Source organism: Ostrea edulis, chromosome 4 (genome assembly GCF_947568905.1).
Source record: "Ostrea edulis chromosome 4, xbOstEdul1.1, whole genome shotgun sequence".
Taxonomy (NCBI): Eukaryota; Metazoa; Mollusca; class Bivalvia; order Ostreida; family Ostreidae; genus Ostrea; species Ostrea edulis.
The window spans coordinates 50,254,299-50,281,139 of NC_079167.1; the positions used below are offsets into that span (position 1 = coordinate 50,254,299).

The following is a 26,841-nucleotide window of genomic DNA, read 5'->3' on the forward strand; positions in this document are numbered from 1 at the left end:
TTTTTCTACTTTCTGTCCGTCTGTTCATCTGTCTGTCAGTCACAAAATCTCGTGAACTCTTCTCTTCCTATATGGCTTATCTGATAGACTTGAAACTTAATATAATGAAGATTATTTGAATTCAATGTCAAATAATCCAGCTTAATTGACCGAAGTTCTTTTGCCAATTGTAGGTATGCATATTTTTGGGACAGGAGGATCTATTTATTTTCCTAAAAGTTTTAGTGGATCTAAGAGAGGTGAAGGATGTAAAATAGGTTGTGAAAACTTCTCGTCCTAAATGGCTTATCTGATAGACTTGAAACTTTTTACAATACTTCAATGCCATTGCAGATGTGCATATTGTAGGCCAAGGAGGATCCAATTGTTTTCCTGAAAGTTATAGTGGATCTAAGAGGGGTGGGAGATGTAAAATAGCTTGTGAACACTTCTCCTATATGGCTTATCTGATAGATTTGAAGCTTTGCACAATGCTTCATCGCCATATGTAGATGTGCATATTGTTGGGACAGGAGGATCCAATTATTTTCCTAAAAGTTGTAGTGGATATTAAAGAGGTGGAAGATGTTTAAATAGCTTGTAAGAGCTTCTCCTATATGGCTTTTTGGATAGACATGAAACTTTTTACAATACTTCATTGCCATTTGCAGATGTGCGTATTGTAGAAATAGAAGGATCTAATTATTTTCCTAAAAGTTATAGTGGATCTAAGAAGGGTGTAGGATTTTAAAATAGCTTGTGAACACTTCTCCTATATGGCTTATCTGACAGACTTGAAACTTTTTACAATACTTCAATGTCATTTACAGATGTGTATATTGTAGGGATAGGAGGATCCAATTGTTTTCTTAAAAGTTATAGTGGATCTGAGGGGTGGGGGTTGGGGGGGGGTGGGGGTGGAATGATGGAGGGTAAAATAAGTTGTATATGGCTTATTTGAGTTTATAATGTTGATGTTCCTGCTCATGTTTTCTCCTCCATACCATGCAGTACATTAAGAGGAGGAGGTTTCATTTGGAGCACTTCCAATTTGGGGAGCTAACGAGACATTTGTTTTTCATAAGAACAATCTCTAGTATTAAATATATTTCAATAGTTTTGTAATTGTAAAAGTAGATTCTATAATGTGAAATTAAAATCATTGCTATTAAAATTTAGCATGTTAGAATTAAAGCAACTTTTAAAAAGTAACTCCTTATAAGCATTAAAGAGACTGATTCATGACTCCTCTCTCTCTCTCTCTCTCTTTCTCTCTCTCTCTCTCTCTCTCTCTCTCTCTCTCTCCCCCCCCCCCCCCCCCCAATTTTGTTTTTTGCTTTTGATGATAAAAAATCTGCTGTCTAATGTGTGCAAATAGTTTCACAATAAACATTATGACAGAGGCTCATTGTAAAATTTATTATTGTGTAAACAAAGATTGGGGTATAATTATTGTTTACAAAGTTTTCAAAATGAATTCATGGATATTGATCAAAGTTTATTATATATATCACATTTCAAGTATTCTTTAAGTAAAATGTGTCATTTTAAAGTTAAATTTGCGACTGTTCAAAATATAAAATGCTTTAAATTACAAAGTCAACATTTCACTGGTTGTTTGTATAATCATAAAAAAGACTCAGTGTTTGTTTACATAACACGGAGTTAAGCTAAAATATTGCTCTCTAATAATCCTTGGATTCAGAAGGTCCAAATTTTGATTGTCAACATTAAATAATAACATTTGCCCATGTATTTCCTATGGTGTTCGGATAAGGCCATTTGCAAAAGCGTGACAGCGCGTTAGTCACAACATGCTATCACACCAATAAGCAACTCACCTTCGCGCCAACAAGCAACTGGCCGTCACGCTAACATAACTTAACACAACTTGCCTTCGCGCCGACAAGCAACGCGTAGTCACGCTAACACAACTTTTCACAACTCGCACTTGTCTGTGTTAGCGCGACTGTGCGTTGCTTGTCGGCGCGAAGGCCAGTTGTGTAAAGTTGTGTTAGCATAACGGCGTGTTGCTTGTCGGTGCGAAGGCGAGTTGTGTAAAGTCGTGTTAGCGTGAAGGCGCGTTGCTTGTTGGGGCAAAGGTGTGTTGCTTGTTGGCGTGAGAGCGCGAATGTGTGTTGCTTGTTGGCATGACGGCGTGTTGTGACTAATGCGCAGTCATGCTTTTGCAAATGGCTCTATCTGGACACCATAATTTCCTTATATGACAATACTAATGAAATTGACATTCAATTTTGTATAACATGAAGTCATTCACGTTATCTTAGTCTTTCAAGATTGATTATGAATACAATCACCACTTCAAAAGTGAGGTACTTTCACCTGGCTTTCTTGCTAGTATGCAATGCAGTGGCAGTTTTAGAGGCCCTCTCCCCTTTTCACCACAAATTTAGAAAATAGAAATAGTGTGGGTAAAATTCCAGATTGGCACCCAATATGGCAAATACTTGACTTTCACATATGGCCGCCCCCCCCCCCCCCCCCCCCCCCCCCCCCCCCCCAGGATCAACATCGTCAATGACAAAACATTAAAAGCATGAATGGAAACAAGTAGAAGTGACAATGCAGTGATATATGATATATATAAGATATGTCGGACGCATTGAAAATATATATGCCACAGGATCAACATCGTCAATGACAAAACATTAAAAGCATGAATGGAAACAAGTAGAAGTGACAATGCAGTGATATATGATATATATAAGATATGTCAGACGCATTGAAAATATATATGCCACAGGATCAACATCGTCAATGACAAAACATTAAAAGCATGAATGGAAACAAGTAGAAGTGACAATGCAGTGATATATGATATATATAAGATATGTCAGACGCATTGAAAATATATATGCCACAGGATCAACATCGTCAATGACAAAACATTAAAAGCATGAATGGAAACAAGTAGAAGTGACAATGCAGTGATATATGATATATATAAGATATGTCAGACGCATTGAAAATATATATGCCACAGGATCAACATCGTCAATGACAAAACATTAAAAGCATGAATGGAAACAAGTAGAAGTGACAATGCTGTGAGTCTATTCCTCAGTCCACGTCCCCGAGTAATTATTGTGACAAAATACAATAAAGGTTTTTGATTTTAACTGTATATTAGATTTTTGAAATAGTTATATAGACCTGAACTGAAATACCCAAACCCAAGTAAAAAATTTAGAAACGACCCGACCCAAAAATGTTTGTAACCATGACAGCCCTATTCAAAATTGTTCATTACCCTTTCATAAAACATTGAATACCTTAATTAATAGTAATGTAGATTAAATTTTACATACTGTGATTTTCTTTTGTGAAAGACACCTAGATGTATGTAAAAAAATTTTTTTTTGATTTGTTGTTCGTATTTATAGCAATCAATGTGACAAGAATTTTTATTGTATGTAAATGTATTGACATTATAATTGATATGATTACAAATGTCTTGTATTGAAAATAAAAAATTTACAAAAAAATGTTACCTACAATCAGAGCTATAAGAAGGGCAAAATTATATATAAGTAAACCTAAAGTTCAACCTATTTGTCATTGAGTGTACTTAATGAATGTTATGTATTTCTATAGGTTGTATGATAATTTATAAGCCTAAGTTTATGATTAAGAAAATAAAAGTGTATTTCTGTAGGTTCTGCGATAATTTAGATTTTATGATTATAAGAAAACTAAAATTACCTGTATATTCAAGATTATCCTGAGGCATCAGCCATCTTTTGTAGGCACATCTTGCACAATTTAAATGAATATATTCCTCAGAACAGAGATGAAACACACAACAATGATATATATATATCTATATATATATATACTTTAGGAGCATAACAAAACTTCCCTATAAAATTTTGAGCCTGAGTGACAGCTGCACCACTCTTCTGTAGGAGGGTTCAGGATGCTTGTGACGTCAGGTATAAAATCTTCAATAAAGTCGGTTTATTGGAGATTTTATGCCAATGACTTCCTTTGATGTTTGAAATGACAATTTTAGAAAATGTGAATTTCATGACTTCATTTTGTTTATTGATACAGGGAGATTTGGACACCCAAAGACTCTTATGGAGGAAGGAAAATAAAAGCAAACAAGAGAGAGCTAAGCTGTACGCTGTTAGAATTGGGGTGAATGTGGTGGTTCTGGGCTTTCTTAGTGGTTCCCTGGTTGCCATTTACTACAGCAACGATGGTCTCATATCGGTAAAAATTAATACTGCAGGTCCATTGAGTAAAATGTGGCACCACAATGTTGTGACATGTTCTAAGATACTAGTACATGGATTTTTAGGTCACCTGAGTTAATTCAGGTGACCTAGTGCAATTGGTTATTGTCCGTCATCTTACATTCACAATTAAACATTTTTAACTTCTTCTTGTTAAATATAAGAAGGCCGCTACCAAATTGTAAATTTCCTGATCCCTGGGGTAGGGGTTCTGACCCTAGGATGGGGCCAATAGAGGAGCGGATTGAAGATCTGGTTTTAATCAGATTGACAGATTATATCAATTGCTTTGAATACATGGCAGTTCCAGAAAAACTTGTTTATATATGCATCACCATGTTTACATGTGCATCGCTCAAGAATGCAGACAATTTGTTTATACTGAATGACAAATGTTCTTCATTCATTTATGAATTTGTTTACTGAGTAAACTCAGGTGACCTATTGCAATTGGTTTTCGTCCGTCGTCCGTTGTGCGTTAACAATTGAACATTTTTAACTTCTTCTTAATAACTACCAGTCCAATTCTTTTCAAATTTGGTATGAATCATTATTGGGACAAGAGGGACATAAATTATAATTTTCAGGACTCCAGCACCCCTGGGGCCCTAGGGGCAGGGCAAAAACTGTCCAAAATTGACCAATTTTCAAAAATCTTCTTCTCAAGAACCACACACATGTAAGAAAAACTAAATGCATAGTGATGTAGAGCAGGAAGGCCTTTATCAAAATTGTAAATTTCATGATCCCCGGGGTAGGGATTCTGACCCCAGGGTGGGGCCAAACTTGTTATATAGTGTTTATGTTTAAAACACTTAAATTACATCTTTAATGCTTAGTTGAAACTGAATTGATAGTAAATAGATATTTAGAAAAAAGAGGTAGTCCTTTACCAAAATTGTAAATTTGATTATTCCAGGGGTAGGGGTTTTGGTATCAGGGTAGGACCAAAATGGTCAGTTATTAAATGTGTGAACAATAGACATTTTTAACTTCTTCTTGATAACTATTATTTTAATTATTTTCAAATTTGGTATGAAACATATTTGGAAGAAAGGGAACATAAATTGTAAATTTCAGGATTCCTGCACCCATGGGGCCTTAGGGGCAGGGCAAAAACTTCCCAAAAATGACCAATTTTCAAAAATCTTCTTCTCAAGAACCACATATATGTAAGAAAAACTAAATGCATAGTGATTTAGAGCAGAAAGGCCTCTACCAAAATTGTATATTTCATGATCCCCGGGGTAGGGGTTCTGACCCCAGGATGGGGCCAAACTTGTTATGTAGTGTTTATGTGTAAAACACTTAAATAACATTTTCTTTATTGCTTTTGATACTAAATTGAAACTAAATGGATAGAGCAGGTAATTTTTTACCATAATTGTAAATTTGATTTTCTCCAGAGTAAGGGTTTTGACCCCAGGGTGGGGCCAAACTTAGTATATAGTATTTATGTGTAAGTTTGCTGATACTGTATAAAATCTAAATGCATGCATACTTAGGAATAGCAGAAAAGGATTTACAAAAAAATGGTGAATTTCACAACCCAGGGTTATGACTTTTAGAGGATGAGTCCAAATTAGTCATATATTTTGATGTTTTAATTTGATACACCTATTATTTAAAGCCTTTCATCAGTGTATGCACTTTTGAGGGCAGTGAAGTTTTAAGAACACATCTTGTTTTATACTGTTGCTGAACATTAGAATTTAGTTTAGATATTCAGAATAGGAAATTTTTCTAGATTTCATAGTCCATGGAAGTAGGGATACTTTTTCACTAGTATTCAGGTGACCAATAAGGCCTGTGGGCAAATTGTTATGATTATAAAATTGAATTATCAATCATCGACTTTATTGTTGCATTAGCAAAACTTAATTGAAGTGCAAGCAAGATGTGTGTAAATTTTCTCATAATCAGTTAATGCGTATGAAGATATATCATAGAATAATGACCATGGCATTCCTTTGATCTTTGCAATAACCGCGGTAGAATTCCGTTTTTATAACCACTTATGGAATTCCTGAAAATATCTCCCAGCATAATACTATAGGTGTATCAAAACCATATTGGGATTAATATTCAGTACAGATTTTGTACCACTGTTTGTGTACAGATTTTTCACTCAAATTAAAATCGAACCTTATTAAAGCCATTGTACAGATTTACGGTTGTATGTATGTGTATAGTGGTTATGTGTAAAACACTTAAATAACATCTTCTTTAGTGCTACTGATACGAAATTGAAACTAAATGGATATTTAGAAGGAGTTAAGGTAGTCCTTTACCAAAATTGTAAATTTGATGATTCCAGGGGTAGGGGTTTTGGTATCAGGGTGGGGCCAAAATGGTCAGTTATTAAATGTGTGAACAATAGACATTTTTAACTTCCTCTTGATAACTAACCATTTCAATTCTTTTCAAATTTGGTATGAAGCATCTTTGGGAGAAGTAGGACATAAATTGTAAATTTCAAGACTCCTGCACCCTTGGTGCCTCAGGGGTGGAGCAAAAACTGCCAAAAATTGGCCAGTTTTCAAAAATCTTCTCTACACCTGCTTATATTAAAGAAAAACTAAATACAAAGTGATATAGAGCAGGAAGTCCTCTGCCAAACTTTTAACTTTCAGGATCCCCAGGGTAGAGGTTCTGATTCCAGGATGGGACTAAAGTTGGTACATGTATATATAATGTATATGTGTAAAACATATAAATGATATATGTTTTAAATAATGCCATGGATACTAAATTGGAACTAAATGGATATTTAGAAGGAGTAGGAAGTCCTTTACCAAATTTGTTCATGATCCTAGGAGTTAAGAGTTTGGTTTCAGGATTTGTTCATGATCCTAGGGGTTAAGAGTTTGGTTTCAGGATTTGTTCATGATCCTAGGGGTTAAGAGTTTGGTTTCAGGATCTGTTCATGATCCTAGGGGTCAAGAGTTTGGTTTCAGGATTTGTTCATGATCTTAGGGGTTAAGATTTTGGTTTCAGGATTTGTTCATGATCCTAGGGGTTAAGAGTTTGGTGTCAGGATTTGTTCATGATCCTAGGGGTTAAGAGTTTGGTTTCAGGATTTGAAGGACTTTATGTTTGTTGATACCATATAAAATCTAAATGCATATTTAGGAATAGCAGAAAAGGATGTACAAAAAAATGAATTTCGCAACCCAGAGGGTTTTTTTTGACTCTGGGATTGGTCCAAATTAGTCATATCTTTACTCCCTAATTTTGCATGAACGTGTGATAACAGCAAGCACTGAGTGGCGATAAACGCTAAAATGCATGGTTGTTTACATGCATTGTATGGTAGATCCCATATAAATGCATGATTTTACCTGCATGGTGTTAAACGAAGCAGGATTGGCTTAAACCATGAAGTTCTAGGTGACTCTCCAACATTTCTGTCAATCAGAAAAGATTCATTTTCAACAATATCAACATCTTATGACCATAAGAAGAGTTAATTGGTTGATATTCATAAATATTCATATGACATCCAGTATGGTGAAGTGAAACAAAGAAAAACATGGATTCCAGCGACGATAGCGATTTTGAATTTGAGGGATTTGAGGTAGAGGACATTCTTTGAGCCGAAGAAAAGTTGAATAGATTTTTAGTAAAAGCATCTGACATTGACATTAGCAACATAAATGACTCCGATGACAACGACGATGAAGATGAAAATCTTGGCCAAGATGAGGAACATTGTCAAGATGGTGAAAATCAGTGGGTAGAACAGCTTACACCTGTACATGTTGACGATTTTATTGGAAACTTAGGTCCAGCGACAATCATGGACGAAAGCAAGAGGGAAATTGACTTTTCGTCAGCCGTTTGATGAAAATTTCTCTCAAACTTTTGCCGATGTGACTTTGTGCAACTTCCATACAAATTTTGGGATATTGTAGGACTTGAATGTTGAAAATAGTATGTATTATGGGAAAATATTTACATTTCTAAAATGGTCAATGTATCTGCAATATAATTTAAAAATTTGGCAAGTAGAAAATAAATATTAATGAGTAATAGTTGTTTTCATTGAGCATGGTAACACACTACTCAATTGCAGCCTGAGGCAGCCATAATTGATATCTTAGGGGACAAGGGGGAGTAAAGAGTTAATGTTCAAACATATATTATGCCTTTCATCAGTGTATGCACTTTTGAGGGCATTGGAGTTTTAAGAACACATTTTGTTTTATACTGTTGCTGAATATTAGAATTGAGCTTAGATATTCAGAACAGGAAATTTTTGCTAGATTTTATAGCCCTTGGAACTAGTGATACTTTTAACTAATACTCTGGTGACCGATAAGGGCTGTGGGCCTCTTGTTCTGAAAATTTGTACACTAATTACTCACCATATGAAGATGTGCACCTGGTATTTTCATATTGATCGGATAATTTTTCTTCAATTTACAGGCTTTTTTGTACTTATGGACTCGAGTCATTTTTGAAACTAAAAGAGTATGTCTTAAAAATTCATGAAGAGATTTGATTTACATGTTGTAAATACATTGTTCTTAGACTGAAGTTATGCATTTCTCATTTTAAATGAGATTGTTTTAAGTATTAGATAGTTATGCTAATTTTGTGCAAGTTTGTTTAAATGAAGGGCCACGCCCCTTTCCAAGGGGAGTTTAAAATAGTAAAATAATGAAAATACATTGACGACTTTTAAAAATCTTCTCCAGAACCACTGGGCCAATTTCAACCAAACTTGGCAAAAAGTATGGGTGTAGGGCTTTCAAGTTTGTTCAAATGAAGGGCCATACCCTCTTCAAAGAGGAGATAATCACAGAAATGCAAAAATAGGATGCAGTTATTGAAAAATCTTCTTAAGGACCACTGGGCCAGAAAAACTGAATTTTACATGAAAGCTTCTTGATATAGTGCAAATTCAAGTTTGTTAAAACCATGACCCCAGGGGGTAGGTTGGGTCCTCAGTAAGGGATCAAAGTTTGACCTGTAGATATATAGGTAAAATCTTCCTCTTAAGAACCAATGGTCCTGGAAAGTATAAATTTACATGACAGCTTCCTGACATAGTGCAGATTCAAGTTTGTTAAAAGTACAACTCCCAGGAGTAGGATGGGGCTACAATAGGGGATCAAAGTTTTACATACAAATTTAATATAAATCTTTTTCTCAAGAACTACTGGGCAAGAAAAGTTTACATTTACATAAAAGCTTCATGACAGTGTAGATTCAAGTTTGGGTGGGGCCACAATAAGGGATCAAAGTTTTACACTCATAAGGAAAATCTTTAAAATCTTCTTCTCAAGAACCATTGGGCCAGAGGTGTTTACATTTAAATGAAAGCTTCCAGACATAGTGCAGATTCAAATTTATTATCATCATGGCTCCCGGGGTAGGGTGGGGCCACAAAGGGATCAAAGTGTTACATGCAAATATATAGAGGGAAAAGCTTTAAATATGGGCCAATGTGACTCAGGTGAGCGATATGGCCCATGGCCCTATTTTAGTTAGGCAAGAAATTTCTCTCTTTAACCACAATATCTGTATGAATAAAAAGTACCGAGAGTGTCTGAAATTCAGAATTTGAAATTGAGGTCAAACCTTTCGTTACCATTTTTGTCCCAAGCGTTCTGTTTTTGATGAGAACCATTTGTTCTCAAAGCGTTCTCAATATGAATAACTATTCCGATCTCACTGAGAACCATCTTGTGCAGATCGTTCAGCATTTGTTCACCGTTCCACCGGTGTAGAAAATACTTAAAATCGTTATATTATTAAACATGCTTCAGGGCCTGTACCAAAATGGTGGATTTCACAACCCCAGGGTTTTGACTCTAGGACGGGTCTAAATTATACCATGTTAATGTTACATATGTAATAATTTATTTCAGAAAAATTATCACGTTTTTATACCCCCCGCAACAAGTTGGGGGGGGGTTATACTGGAATCGGGTTGTCCGTCTGTCTGTCCGTCCGTCTGTAGACGCAATGGTTTCCAGGCTCTAAACCATTATCCTTTCCACCTACCATCACCATATCATATATATGGACTACCCATGGGATGAAGATGTTCCCTATCGATTTTGGGGTCAAAAGGTCAAAGGTCAAGCGCACTGGACATTGAAGTAGCAATATGGTTTCCGGGCTCTAAAGCGTTATCCTTTCCACCTACAGTCACCATATCAAACATATGGACTACCCATGGGATGAAGATGTTCCCTATCGATTTTGGGGTCAAAAGGTCAAAGGTCATGCACACTGGACATCGAAGTAGGAATATGGTTCGGTTTGTCATGCCATTTGTTTTTTACACTCAGAAAAGAGGTAGTTTATACCTATTACCAACACCCTTTGGGAGATTGGGGTAAGCAGGGGGTATTCTTAGTGAGCATTGCTCACAGTACCTCTTGTTGTGTATGTTGCAGGATTACTTTGGAGGTTGAGAAATGTTGTTTAGAAATATAAAAATAAGCGGCATTAGTCGAGGCTTTTATATTTCAAACAACATTTCATACGAATTAAGTCACTGTGACATTATGGGAGTTTCCGAAATGGCCTACATTGTTTTAGGGTGAGATAGTAGAGGTATTCTAAATCTATTTTGAAAAAATATTTCAAGTATATACAGTGGAGCCTCGGTAATCCGGACGCCATTAATCCGGACGCTTCACCTTCTGGACTATTTTTCTAGGGAACGGAATTTTTATACATTATTTTGCATCATTAATCCGGAAATTCACGTTCCGGATCTGGACGGACACTTTTTACTACAAAACGTTATAATGCATTGAAAATTGTACCGTTAATCCGGACGGTAATTTTGTTTAGAGAAAGTCTGTGTCGGACAATTTTAGCAAGGCGTAAATTATAAAGAAAACAAGCCAAACTATCTAATTGAAGCCATTACCTGTACCCTGTTAACACCTCCCTATAATTAGGTGGTGTGTGATGATATGTCAGTTAGATAGCACGTGCCAATCCAATTTTCGCACATATGATCTTTATTGCGTGTAGTGTTGATTTTGGTAAATAAATCTGTAGCATATTATTTTATAGTCTTGATCAATAGCCTAATGGTATTAATAAATTAAATATCATGCCGTAATGATAATTAAATTTTGCATGTACCCCTAATGTTAGTTTCACCTGAGTTTTGTTCCGTTATTATGGCATCGTGAAAATAATAGGTGCGCGTGGCTAGATCAAAGCAGTAGTAGGTCTTGATATTACGAGCTTAAATGATTTTCTTCTCCCGATATTATCTTGGATAATTATAGAATAAGAAATATAAACTCTGGCAGATTGAAATTTGGTTAAAGAATGTTGTCAACTGACATGATAATCACGAAATTTTTATATCAACTTTGGACGGTGAAGATTGTTTTAACAGACCGCCGAACCCGTGAATCGTAACAGAAATTACCGGCGTCTTTAAGAATTAAAAGTGTGATGAAATGTTTGAAGTGTAAATGATTATGTTAGTTACTAATGATTTATTTTCTTATATAGTTACATAAAGTGCTTCATTATTTCTTTTAGTGCATACGGTACACAGTTTTGTATATTTATTTGTAGGACTCATATATATGTACAATGTAAGCACAGGCAAATACACTGAACACGTACATTAAATTCTAGTGCTTTAAAATACATGTAAATGTTAACATTATCATAATTTATTTACTAATGCAAATGGTCAAATCCAATGATAGAATGTGTCTAATTCAATACGCATCAATAAAGTAGGCATATAATGGTTACTTATGTAAAGATAGAAAATATGCGATTCAATTATCCGGACGCTTCATTTATCCAGACAATTTTGCTGGGAACCAAAGTGTCCGGATTAACGAGGCTCCACTGTATATTTGATATGATGTTAAAGACCGAGAAAATAAGCACCGTCTTCAAATTTACCTGATCTGTGAACCCTGTGAATCAAGAGAAATTAAGTTTCAGATTGGATACTAGAAATTTAATTATGGACATTTGGGTACTTGTCCTTGTATCTTATCTACTTAATATGGCGATCGAGGTGTCCGTGCAATCTTGTGATGCTTACCGCGTAAACCTGCTCGATAGGGAAACGGTTTTGGCTTTTTCATGTAGAGATAGTCACACAATAATAGTAGTAAATATTGCATACAATTGCATCAATTATAATGGAATATAGTAGTTTATGTTTAGGAATGAGTACGATTGATAATTATTGATTGTTAGAATATAATTTACACGGACATAGATTTTATGCTAAACAGAAAGTAACCAACTCTCATTGGAAACGTTGTGTACCGGTAATTATGATGTATGATTAATGTTTATGAAGAAAAATTAATTTTGAGTAAATACGTCAATGAAATCTTGTTAATGCTCAGTTGAAAATTTATAGCACACTTTTCCCTCGAAAGTAAAACATATAGCGACAAAAGTACAAATAACTTTCAACTTATCGAAAGAGAAATAAGCCGCTATAGGGCTCTTACTTGCATGTAATGGTTGGAATTGGGATCCAGAGGAAGAGAGAATTCTTGGTTTGGACCAGTTATTGTAGGAACTGTCGGAAAATCAGAATGTCTTGGCTGTTTTTGTAGGCCATGCATTATGGACGAGTCACACAGACAACTTTTGTAGCCAGAGAATTCTGGTGTGCCGTCCAATAAAACTAATTCAAACAAAAGAAAACTTTAAAAGCAGTTTTGGAATATGTTGAATCATCGTGGGGCATGGGATGATGTTCGGTACAGAACCAGGAAATCTGCTGCAGTACGCAGAAACTATGTTTGGCATGCAGTCACACATCGTCGGATACCTAAATGTATAGAACGATTGCAGTCAAATGGATACAACAAAATGTAGAATAAAGAATATTCCGCCTAATTTTTCAATGGCTAACGTCCTCATTTATACAAAATAAATTAATTTATCAAGCTTTAACATGTTTGATTCATTAGATTTTCAATTTACCTGCACAAGAAAAATGATGACCCTGAATTTATCAATCTTGCGAAAACGTACAGAAAATGCAGGTAACACAGATAACATCCTTTGTATTTAGGATGGTATACACAAGCTCACAGGGTACCCTTGGTGCTTCACACCTACACAAGCTCACAGGGTACCCTTGGGGCTTCACACCTGCTTAAAATTAGCTCCACCCTGCAGGAAAACCGAGTGGTTGAAAACCTCGGCCTTTAACGGATTATATCAATTGCTTTGAATACACAGTTCAATAAAAACTTGTCTATATGCATCGCCATGTTTACATGTTATTGCTCTCAGAATGCAGAGTATTGATTTATACTGAATGACAAATATGAATTTATATAACAACATTTATTGATTGATTTTTATACCCCCCGAACGAAGTTCTGGGGGGTATATAGTAAAAGGAATCACTCAGTCTGTCTGTCCGTCTGTCTGTCTGTGCAGATTCGTGTGCGGGCCATAACTTCTTTGTTCTTTGACTTAGGCATACCATATTTAGCACATGAGTGTATCACCATGAGACGATATGTCATGTACCTTCATGACCTCCATATGACCTTGACCTCAAGGTCAAAATTAAAGGTTTTTACAATGGATTCGTGTCAGGGCCATGACTTCTTTGTTCTTTGACATAGGCATACCATATTTGACACATGAGTGTATCACCATGAGACGATGTGTCGGGTACCCTCATGACCTCTATATGACCTTGAACTTTGACCTCAAGGTCAAAATTGATTATAGGGTTTTGACATAGTCATACCATAAGACATGGGTGTATCACCATGAGACTATGTGTCATGTACATTCATGACCTCTTTATGACCTTGACCTTTGATCTCAAGGTCAAAATTATAGGTTTATACCATGGATTTGTGTTCGGACTGTATCTTCCATTTTCTTCTACAAAGGCATACCATATTTTTACACTCAGGAAAGAGGTAATTTATACCTATTAACAACACCCTTTGGGAGATTTGGGTAAGCTGGGGGTATTCTTAGTGATCATTGTTCACAGTACCTCTTGTTATGATTATAAAATTGAATTATCATTCATCGACTTTATTGTTGCATTAGCAAGATACAAAGTGCAAGTGAGATGTGTATCAATTTTCTCGTAATCATGCAGTTATTGTAACATATTTATGAAGCTATATCGCAAAATAATGACCGCTGTATTCCTTTGATCTTTGCAATATTAACTGTGATAGAATATGTATTAAAGTCTTTCATCAGTATAAGACACCTTTGGGGGCATTTAAGTTTGAAGAACACATTTTGTGTTATACTAATAGCTTTCATAGCCCTTGGGGCTAGTGATTGATTCTTTTAACTGATACTCAGATGATCAATAGAGCCTCAGTGGGCATCTTGTTTGAATTCGAGTAATTCAGGTCATTACTCGATGTTTTAAACAAAAATTTGCATATTGATGTGTAATTGTATAAAGCAACGGTATATTGTGATGCTCCTAAATATTGTTGCACTCCTATCTGTACCTCCAAAGGAAGAGGTTGAAAGTTAATATCTAAAATGAGAAAAAACTCATTGACATTTTTTTAATTTCTTGTTTTAGCTGCAGCGTTATTTTGAGGATGTTTCTCCTATAGTGCAGACCATTATCCAGTTCCTGCCATCGGTCACAATTACGATTCTGAATGTCATTGTACCACTCATATTCAACAAACTGGTGGAATTTGAAGATTATATGCCATCATTTCAGATGCAGGTTACTCTTCTCAGGTAAATACTATGAATCATGTGATATATTCCATAAAATTTTATTTCTGTTATGTTGCATTCAGTTTTTGCCAATGACCAATCTGTTCATCACTACGTAGTACATGTATGCAATAGCCTGAGTTTATACTTCATAACACAATACGCATCATGATATAAAATATTTATTGTATGTGCCACAACACAGTTTTCATGACTTAATGATTTAAGACATCGGTTTTCTGTTGTTATACCCCCCAAACGAAGTTCATTTGGGGTATATAGGAATCACTCTCTGTCTGTGCAGATTCGTGTCCGGGCCATAACTTCTTTGTTCTTTGATATAGGCATACCATATTTGACACATGAGTGTATCACCATGAGACAATGTGTCATGACTTCTATATGACATTGATCCTTGACCTCAAGGTCAAAATTAAAGTTTTTTTTGTTTTTTTTTTTTACAATGGATTCATGTCCGGGCCATAACTTCTTTGTTCTTTGACATAAGCATACCATATTTGACACATGAGTGTATCACCATGAGATGATGTGTCATGTACCTTCATGACCTCCATATGACCTTGACCTCAAGGTCAAAATTAAAGGTTTTTACAATGGATTCGTGTCAGGGCCATGACTTCTTTGTTCTTTGATATAGGCATACCATATTTGACACATGAGTGTATCACCATGAGATGATGTGTTGGGTACCTTCATGACCTCTATATGACCTTGAACTTTGACCTCAAGGTCAAAATTGATTATAGGGTTTTGACATAGTCATACCATAAGACATGGGTGTATCACCATGAGACTATGTGTCATGTACATTCATGACCTCTTTATGACCTTGACCTTTGATCTCAAGGTCAAAATTATAGGTTTATACCATGGATTTGTGTTCGGACTATATCTTCCATTTTCTTCTACAAAGGCATACCATATTTTTACACTCAGGAAAGAGGTAATTTATACCTATTAACAACACCCTTTGGGAGATTTGTGTAAGCTGGGGTATTCTTAGTGAGCATTGCTCACAGTACCTCTTGTTTATTTTGTTGTGGTAGTACATTTAGTAACAAGATTAGATAAAAAACAACCTACTGTATTAACTTGTAGTTAATTACCTGTATAAAAGTAACAAATGAAAATTGCTCGAAAAATATTTATTTATAAGCACTTTTTAGCTCACCTGAGCTGAAGGCTCACGTGAGCTTTTCTGACGTAAACTTTTCACATTTTTATCTTCTTCTCCAGAACCACTGGGCCAATTTCAACCAAACTTGGCAAAAAGTATCTTTAGGCAAAAGGCTTTCAAGTTTGTTCAAATGAAGGGTCATGTCCCTTTCAAATGTGAGATAATTAAAAAATGCAAAAATAGGGTGGGGTCATTTAAAAATCTTCTTCTCAAGAACCACTGAGTCAGAAAAGCTGAAAGTTACATGAAAGCTTTCTGACATAGTGCAGATTCAAGTTTGTTCAAATCATGGCCCCAAGTGGGTAAGATGGAGCCACAATAGGGGATCAAAGTCTTACATACAAATATATAGGGAAAGTCATTCAAAATCTTCTGAAGAATCGCTAGGCCATGTAAATTTCAGCTCTTCTGGCTCAGTGGTTCTTAAAAAGATTTTTTAGCTGACCCTACCCTAATTTTGCATTTTTGTGATTATCTCTCCTCTGAAGTGGGCATGGCACTTCATTTGAACAAATTTGAAAACCTTCACCCAATGATACTTTTGACTAAGTTTGGTTGAAATTGACCCAGTGGTTCTGGAGAAGAAGACGAAAATGTGAAAAGTTTACAACGACAATGCCAACGATAGACAACGGACAAATTTTGATCAGAAAAGCCTTTGGCTTAGGTGAGCTAAAAACAACAGACACCTAGAATTAAAGCACAATGAATTTAAGCATGTGGTATAATCAGTAAGATTGTTTGGGGGGGGGGGGGGTAATTTGAAAATATTGCCTGAAAAGTAAATTGAAAAAATAAATAAATATCCAAAGCTGGAGAGGGAAGGCTGCAAGGGTTAAAATTGATCTTTCAGTTCCACTCATCGATTAAATTTTACATTTCCACTACCATTCACAATGCTGTTTTTGGGGAGGGGGGGGGGGGCAGCTTATCTATAGATCGATTTCTGCACATACAAATATCCAAATGATAAGATGGGGTGATGTATTGTTGCTACGTGCCTGATAATTGTTTTTGTGCTCATTTGAGTAATTGGAGTGCAAGAAGAGCTTTAAGTTGATGTACACAAAATTTTAAAATAACTTTCAAAAGATTGAATCACACGTGAAAAAAAAATATTTCAAAAGAAATGTTACACTAGAGATTCCAGTTCGATATCATTAACATGTTTTGTTTATAATGTCGCCTAGCTGGTGTACATTTAGCAACAAGTAGTTTTGTTCAATGTAAAATGATAAATTGATAATCACAGTACATATACATGTAATATGTGTTGGTTGCATATCATGTGTTTTTAGGTATATCTTATTGCATGTGTTTTGGTTGTCGAAAATATTAATAAAAATTGATATTGAAGAATTGTTGATATACTAAAGACATCCTGATTCTAATTTAAAGAAGTCGAGGACTAATTGTTAATATTTACATATGCTTTAATTCTTACATCATGTCGACTATACACTGCTTACGAGAAAACCCATCAAGGGACACATATCCTAGTAAATGTATAATCAGTGATTGTTATACAATTGAATGCAAAGAAAAATTGTAAATTTTCTATTCATTCCTTATATGACACTATCAACTAAGGACCACAATGTGCTGCATGCCCTCTATATAATCAGGGGGAAAACATTGTGAAAAATGTAGGCCATTGATCAGTCATGTACACATCATAACCATAAATACATGTATGTAAACTCATAAATTCCCTCCCTCACAACTTGTATATGAGTGTAAATGTGGGATGAGTTGTTAGTAAAGTAGAGATTTCTCATATGATTTATATACTAGCAGAAAAAAGAAACTGTGCATTATTTAATGTATGAAAAAATAATAAAAAATAACAATGAACAAATTTTATTTTTTGTAATACTGTTAACAAATGTATTCATTACAACATTTTATAATCCATTAATGTTAACGTCCGAATAACGTCAATTTCAGCACACTCGAAAGACACTGGTATTCGAACTTGAATTAACTAAGTTAATAACGCGTGTGACCACCATTTGCATTCATGCATGCTTGACAACGGCACCTCATTGATGCCACTAAAGTGTTAAGAAATGCTTGAGGGATGTTGTTCCAGATGTTTGTTAAAGCCTGGCCTAATTCAGCCCATGTCACTAGCTGATTTGGTAAACGGCGTAGACGTCGTTCCATTTCATCCCAGACGTGTTCGATCGGCGATAAATCGGGGGGAACAGCTGGCCAAGGCAAGACATCGACATTCTGTTGAACAAAAAAGTCTCTGACTACACGTGCAACATATGGTCTTGCGTTGTCTTGCTGCAGAGTGATGTGATTTTTCTCTCTCTGCATGAAGGATATCACATGGCGCAGAATAATTTCGTCTCGATAGCATACGCCGGTGAGATTTCCATTGACAATTTGTAGAGGGGTCCTTCCACGTGCTGTTATTCCATTCTACCCCATAACGCTACCTCCACTGAATTGTCGATGTTGCACAACACAGGCGTCCTGTTCCGCTCCCCAACGCGGCGATACACTCTACAATGGCCGTCACTGCTATCCAAATGAAATCTGGATTCATCAGTGAACAGAATATTGGCCCAGTCCTGTATTCTGAATCGCAGATGTCGTCTGCACCACACTAGTCTAGCGATACGATGACGTTGAAGCAGTATTGGACGCACCGCTGGACGTCTTGGTCTGATGTTGTGCTCGGGCAGACGATTACGCACAGTTCTTGGACTGATTGGTCGAAGTCCAGGAATGCTACGAGCAGACAAACTTGCTGTCTGGAAACGATTTCTCAGGTGCACAAGTCTAATGTGGTTGTCCTGTCGATGCGACGTCACACGAGGATGCCCAGAATGTGGTCGATCCCGAGTGTTACCAGATTGTTGGAAACGTCTCCATAATGACTGGTGTTCCGATGAACTCCAAAGTTTCTGGCATGACAGAAGTGCAAATTTTGTCAAAACTAAAATGCTTTCGTTAACGAATAGTTTCCAAACAAACCTTTTACACTTCTTACTCCAAACAGTATTGGCCAGTTAAACTTGTGCGTACAAAAACACTTCAATAAACAACATGTGTTCACTAACCATGAAAAAGTCTGTGCATCTGAGTCGGGTACTATCCGATATTGTTCAAAAACCTCACCTTTATCGATTGTTTAGATTTTATAAAATAATATAAACAATAAATATAGAAAAATTATACTAAATTTGATAATGCACAGTTTCTTTTTTCTGCTAGTATATTTATAGATCAGTATTTTTCAGTTTATTATGTTCAGTATTGTTTATTTATGTAACGCTGAATTGCTAGAATTGTTTTGCAACGAAAATAAATCGTGTTTATACCCATACCATTGGTCTTATTGAACATTCAATTCATTGAAACAAAGATCTAAGAGGGCTACATGGAATTGTTACTTTAAGGAAGAGGAATATCTCAAGAATGTTTGGAGTGGTTATTTCAAAACACCAAATTAAAAATGATAGAATTGTTTGGTAATAATGATTCAGAAATACATTGTAAATAAATCAGATAAGTCTGATGAATTGCAGAAAATTTTCAATTATATATTCATATTCATGCCATTCATTATTATTGTTTGGCATTATGAAATACTGATATATTAATTGTTATTCGGAAGATAGCATTAAGTTTATAGCATCTTGATATTCATCCCTATAGTTTTGTCATGACATTGTTCTGTTGATGTAGAACTGTGATTCTGAGGCTAGCCTCCCTGTTTGTGTTGATGTGGTCTCTGTATAACATGGTGGTGAAGCAAGCTGACGGCTTCGAACCTGGCTGTGGAAATAAACGTTGGGCTGCCACGACAAAAGGATCTATTAAGGTACTACTTGCTGATGTTAAGTGAAAGATGTATGTATTTGATTGCACTCTGATCATAGTATTATTATTCGGATCAGCAGTAGTATATCGGTTATGGATATATGCCATTAACCATTTTTTAGGTCATCTGAGTAAAATCAGGTGACCTATTGCAATTGGTCTGCGTCCCTCGTCGTCCATGGTGCATTAACAATTGAACACTTTTAACTTCTTCTTGATAACTACTATTCCGATTCTTTCCAAATTTGGTACGAAGCATCTTTGGGACAAGGGAAACATAAATTGTAATTTTGAGGACTGGGCCTTAGGGACGGGGCATAAGCTGTCAAAAATTAACCAATTTTCAAAAATCTTTTTTGTCTTACAACGTGTAAGAAAAACTATTGTGATGCAGAGCAGGAAGGACTCTACCAAAATGGTAAATTTCATGATCCCCGGGGTAGAGGTTCTGACCCCAGGGTGAGGCCAAACTTCAAATATATACTACTCAAAATTTGATCAGGATCATAGATATTTTTCTGTTTAAAAAATTAATAACTGCATAACTGGCAATATTGTGTCCAAGTGAAATCAAAAACGTCTTCAACAAACTTGCACATGCATTTCATGCCATGGGAAATGCGTTTCTCATCACAGTTTATGCTTTTGCTACCATTGCACGATTTTCACTCGGGCATCGGTGTCTGATTCTTTCTAAAATTTCAAACTCACTTGAGTGTTTACACTACGTTTATCAACACAATGCCCCCTCAACGTGTAAGGCGTCGCCTGACGACAGAACAACTGGGCAGATGTATTGGAATGCTTGACGCTGGCTATTCACAATGTGACGTTGCAAATGCACTAAACGTCAGATCGTTGTAAACAGGGCCTGGAACCGACAGCAAACTTTTGGTACAGCAGCACACTGACATGGGGGTGGTCGTCAGAGGTCGACAACACAACGCCAAGACCATTTTGTGGCTCTTCAGGCACGACGCCATCCCTTCTGGACAACAACCAGCCTACGTACGTAATGACCTCCGGAACGCCTCGGGGGTGAATGTGTCCACTCGGACGATACGGAATCGGCTTCACAATGCAGGTCTCAACTCGAGAAGGGCATGTGTTCGAGTCCCTCTGACTGTTCGACACTAGCGGGAGCGATTGGACTGGGCTGAAGATCATGTCACTTGGACACAGAACAATTGGGTTCAAGTTCTGTTCACCGATGAGTCCAGGTATTGTTTGAACTTCACAGACAGGAGGCACTGAGTGTGGCGACGACAACGTGAACGTTTCCATGATGCCAACATCAGTGAACATGACCGTTATGGTGGTGGTTCCATCATGGTCTGGGGTGGAATCAGCAGGGATGGAAGAACAGATCTTCATGTCCTGGAGAGAGGAACAATGACGGGGGTGCGGTACCGGGATGAGATCCTCGATGTTTACGTCAGACCTTACACTGGTGCTGTTGGCCCTGAGTTCATCCTGATGGATGATAACACCCGTCCTCATCGCGCCAGGGTGGTGGAGCAGTACCTTCAGCAGGATACAATTGTCCGTATGGACTGGCCAGCGCGCTCGCTGGACTTGAACCCGATTGAGCATGTATGGAACATGCTGCAAGTTGCCCTTTCACGCCGTAGAGCACAATCCATGACTTTGTTAGAGCTTGGAAACGCCCTCGTGGAAGAGTGGAACAACCTTCCCATTGGAAACATCCGGGTGCTTATTGACAGCATGGCTCGACGTTGTCAAGCTGTCATTGATGCAAGGGGAGGCCATACCTGGTATTGACACTTCATCGACTAAGTGTAATGATGGACTATCCCCAAAAACTGTGTAATTCTTTCTCTGGTTTGCTGTTAACTTTTTGTAATGAAATGCCTTTTGGTGTTGTTATCAGATTTCAAGCATTCCGTATTGATAAAAGTTCATGCCGTTCATGAATTTTCAGTAAACATATTTCTGAGTCAAATTTATGTCTTTTGTTATGTTAGTGGTAAATTACACACATATAACCTAGTGATCCTTATCAAATTTTGAGTAGTATATATTGTTTATGTGTAAAACACTTAAATAATTTCTTCTTTAGTGCTATATTGAAACTAAATTAATACGAAATGAATGTTTAGAAAGAACATTGTAAATTAGAAAATTATAAATTTAATAATCCCAGGAGTAGGGGTTTTGGTATCGATCAGCATGAGTGGGACCAATTTATGGTCAGTTATTAAATGTGTAAAAAAAAAAATGAAACTGTTTAACTTCTTCATAAACTACTATTCCAATTCCTTTCAAATTTGGTATGAAGCATCTTTGGGACAGGGAGAACATAAATTGTAAATTTCAGGACTTCTGCATCCCTGGGGCTATAGGGGTGGGGCAATAACTACCTTAAATCAACCAATTTTCGAAAATCTTGTCTACATGCAACTGCATATTTTTAACGAAAACTAAAATCGATGCATAGCGATATAGAACAAGAAGATATATGTAGTGTAATTGATATCTTCTTAATGCTATTGATACAAAAATGAAACTAAATGGATATTTAAAACGAGTAGGTAGTCTTTTATTAAAATTGTAAATTAATTTCTAGAAGGTAGGGGTTTGGTTTCAGGGTGGAGCCAAAATTATTATTGTGATTATATTGTCTTTATCATTTACAGGACTTCTTTAAGTTTACTGATACAGTATAAAAACTAAATGCATATTTAGGAAAAGCAGAAAAGGATGTACAAAAATGGTGAATTTTGTAAACCCAGGGTGGGTCCAAATTAGTGATGTTGTTTGATGACAATACATTATGTAAAGCCTTTCATCAGTGTATGCACTTTTGAGGGCATTGTTGTTATAAGAACACATCTTGTTTTATACTGTTACCGAATATTAGAATTTAGCCTATTATTACCAGAATATTCAGAACAGGAAATTTTTTCTAGATTTTTATAGCCCTTGGGACTAATGATACTTTTAAGTAATACTCAGGTGACTGATAAGGCCTGTGGGCCTCTTGTTTGAAAAATACTTATTAAGAACATGCATTTAACTGATCTTTAATTACTCTATACAACATCTCAAATGTGCATATTTACTGTCATTTTCATAGAAATGGTCAAAAATGGCCATTAATGATAATTATCCTAAAACTGTAATTTAGCTTCAAATATTAAGAACCACATGTGTTGACCATGATCAAATTATGATACTGTATTGTGTTTGGTTTTTTTGTCCCCCGCCGCAACGCAGAAGGGGACATAGAAATACTGGTGTCTGTCCGTCTGTCCCACTTCACTTTGTGGACGCAACTCCTCAGAAACTGCTTCACGGATTTTGTTCATATTTTGTAGGATTAATTGTTAGTCACTGTGTAGTTTATCATATTACTCCGCCATTTTGATTCGACAATTTTTACAGGAGTTATGGGACTTTGTTGAATTTGTACTTGCTACAGTCCCTGAAATGTTCTTCTTTCCCACTTGAACGGTGAACGCATGGCGAGCGAACGGTGAACGAATGCAGAGCGAACGGTGAACGAACGCAGAGCGTTAATATACTGAACTACCCATAGAATGTTTAAAGGCTAATGCAGAAAAGTACCAGATAAACAATTACATCTTTGCTTAAGGACAAATGTTACAAAAGTTTCAAATTTGGCAAGAGTAGTAAATATCAGTTTATTGACATTGTCTTTCATAAATATAGGCATAAAAATAGCCATCTCAGTTTGACATTCTGACTCGTACATGCGGTACAATGTACATTATGTAGCATCGTTTGTTTGTTTTTATTTTTCGAAGTTGTGGGGGGGTTGGTGGGGGGGGGGGGGGGGGGGGTTGGTTGACCTGTTTAAAACTCTTGTCAAGCAATGCAAAATAATTATAACAATTTGTGCCTGAACTTGTAAATGCTAAATCGTGAACACAGGGGAAGAGGTTTTCATTAACCTGAAACTGCTTATTTTTTGTACTTGGGTTAAATTCATAACAACAAGCTCTTTATAATATTCGTCTCTCATTTAGAATTGTTTTTAGCAAAAGCTCAAATGAACCTAATTCGGCATTCACAGTGGATAATCCTGACATTTTGTACTTCAAAATTAAATTTCTGATACAGTAAGAAAGTATCCTTCCACTCTTAAGCACACGTTCAATTTTCATTTTCGCCTTGCTTATAAATACTGAAGATTGGTCCTTTCACTTTGGTGTTCCGAATGACAATAAAAAGACTGAACGATGAACGAACGGTGAGCGCACGCTGAACGCTTTGTGAACGGTGAGCGCACGCTGAACGCAAAACTGTGAACAGAGAGCACACGGTGAACACACGCTGAACGAACGGTGAGCAAACGGTGATCGAACAAAAACATGGTAAAGTAGAACGTTTCAGGGACTGTACACTATAGGAACACTTTGTGGACGCAATTCCTCAGAAACCGCTCAATGGATTATGTTCATATTTTATGGGATTGTTAGTCACCATGTGTAGTTGATCATACTCTGCCACCATTTTGATTTGACAAATTTTACAGGAGTTATGGGACTTTGTTGAATTTGTACATGCTACACTATAGGAACACTTTGTGGACGCAACTCCTCAGAAATTCCATAATATTAATTTATCAATTTGCATTAAATTATAAGAAACTGCAACGGGGTTGTCGTTTATAATGCAAATCCCACACTATGCATCAAATATCCTCCTTCAAAAAAAAATATTCAAGATCGATTTTGGATATCTCCAACCCCCGGATAATTCGAAGTTTTCTCGAAGTCCCTCGGACTTCGAGATAGAGATATTTCACTGTATATCCCATCAACATCAAACTAAATAAATCACATCAATATATCCCATCAACATCAATAAATACATCCCATTAATATCAGCCATCAACATCAAACTAAATACTTCACATTAATATCAGCCATCAACATCAAACTTAATACTTCACATTAATATAAGCCATCAACATCAAACTAAATACTTCACATTAATATCAGCCATCAACATCAAACTAAATACATCACATTAATATAAGCCATCAATATCAAACTAAATACATCACATTAATATAAGCCATCAACATCAAACTAAATACATCACATTAATATAAGCCATCAACATCAAACTAAATACGTCACATTAATATCAGCCATCAACATCAAACTAAATACATCACATTAATATCAGCCATCAACATCAAACTAAATATGAGGATTGACCAGAATGTTCTTGGAGACATCATGTATTTTTCTCTTTATAATAATTATTGTGCCAATTGTGTGAAATAATATTTTGGTGTAGACCATGATAATGTAAATATCATAAAAGTCAGAGCAATACACAATAGTTTAAGTGCATTATCCGCATAGATAGTTTATAAATACAAGCCGCATGTCCCAGCCCAACGTAAAGCCAGATTGACATTTCTACAATGTTGCGTTCATGAGTATCCTTTATTTTTCAACATAGTCACCTAGCTGCACACACTTCTCTCATGTTCTTAGCCAGGAGTCGAATATACTAACTAAAATACCATTTACTGTCATTTGTGAGGATATTGAAACCAAAGCTTTGCCAATATCATTTCACAAATAGATTTATTCTCCCAAAAAGCTATATATGATAATGATCAATAAATTTTAAAATTCAAGTGAAATTTTCAAGATTTTTTTTTCTAACTTCAATCCTTGTGTGATTTTGGATTCCTCACATTTTAGCATTAATTATAAGGACATTGGCATGGAGTTTGACAATGTTTGGGAGTGTTGGTGGAGCTAGGTGGTAATAATTGGGTGGGGAGAGAGACATATATACATGTATATATGCTTTTTGCATTAATCCCCCACCCTCCACTACCCACTAAATATACATGTACTTATGAAAAGTGATTCAGATGTTAGCCAGTGTGAATTCATGTAATTGAGATTTAATGTTGCTATGCCCTTGTTGAACAGTGTTGCCCATGGAAGTGTACAGTTTTGAATTTCTTTTGCAGTGTTGGGAGACTTATGTGGGCCAGCAGATGTACAAACTTGTCATTTTGGACTTCCTTTTACCATTCATTTTAACATTTATCATAGAGTATCCCAGGAGGTTTGTGACACTTTATATTCATTTTATTTGTATTTCATTTGATTGAAAATGTATAAATCAACAATTTTTAGAAATTGATTTCATCCAGAATTGTATACCAAAACTTTCATGAGAAATATAAGGTGGTGGAGATGATGGGACAACAAACATTCGACCTCCCCAAAGCTGTATTGGACCTGGTGTACACACAGACCCTCTGTTGGTAAGATGTACATTCGTTTTCTTTCAGTGAGGATTTGTGCAGATTTTCAGCTCACCTGATTTGTTCAAATCATGGCCCCCAGTGGTAGGATGAGGCCACAATAGGAGTCAAAGTTTTACATCTAGATATATAGGACAAATGAGCTTTTCTGATCAAAATTTGTCTAGCTTTTCACATTTTCATCTTCTCCAGAACCATGAGACCAGTTTCAATGAAGGGGTCATGCCCCTTCAAAAGGGAGATAATTAAGAAAAGGCAAAAATAGGTTGAGGTTGTTTAAAAAATTTTCTCAACCACTGGACCAGAAAAGTTGAAATTACATGAAAGCTTCCCTACATAGTGTAGATTCAAATTTGTTCAAATCATGGCCCCCAGTGGTAGGATGAGGCCACAATAGGAGTCAAATTTTTACATGTAGATATATAGGACAAATCTTTTTAGAGAAGAGGGGCATATTGGTTCGCACCTGTCGGTCGATCGGTAGACCACATGTTGTCCGCTCAATATCTTGAGAACCATTCACTTGATCGTAATGATATTTCATATATGGGTTGGTTATGAGAAGAAGAGGACCCCTATTGTTTTTCAGG

General features: G+C 36.1%; 1 protein-coding gene across 2 annotated transcripts in view; it reads left to right on the forward strand.

Moving 5' to 3' along the window:
- Positions 1-26,841, forward strand: part of LOC130054193 (transmembrane channel-like protein 7) — a 94,674-nt gene that overhangs the window by 48,962 nt on the left and 18,871 nt on the right. For both annotated transcript variants that reach the window (XM_056162865.1, XM_056162864.1), the window contains 5 exons: positions 4,054-4,215; positions 14,785-14,951; positions 19,831-19,966; positions 25,952-26,049; positions 26,138-26,251. In XM_056162865.1, the coding sequence (XP_056018840.1) occupies positions 4,054-4,215; positions 14,785-14,951; positions 19,831-19,966; positions 25,952-26,049; positions 26,138-26,251 (677 nt within the window). The remainder of the gene's footprint in view (positions 1-4,053; positions 4,216-14,784; positions 14,952-19,830; positions 19,967-25,951; positions 26,050-26,137; positions 26,252-26,841) is intronic.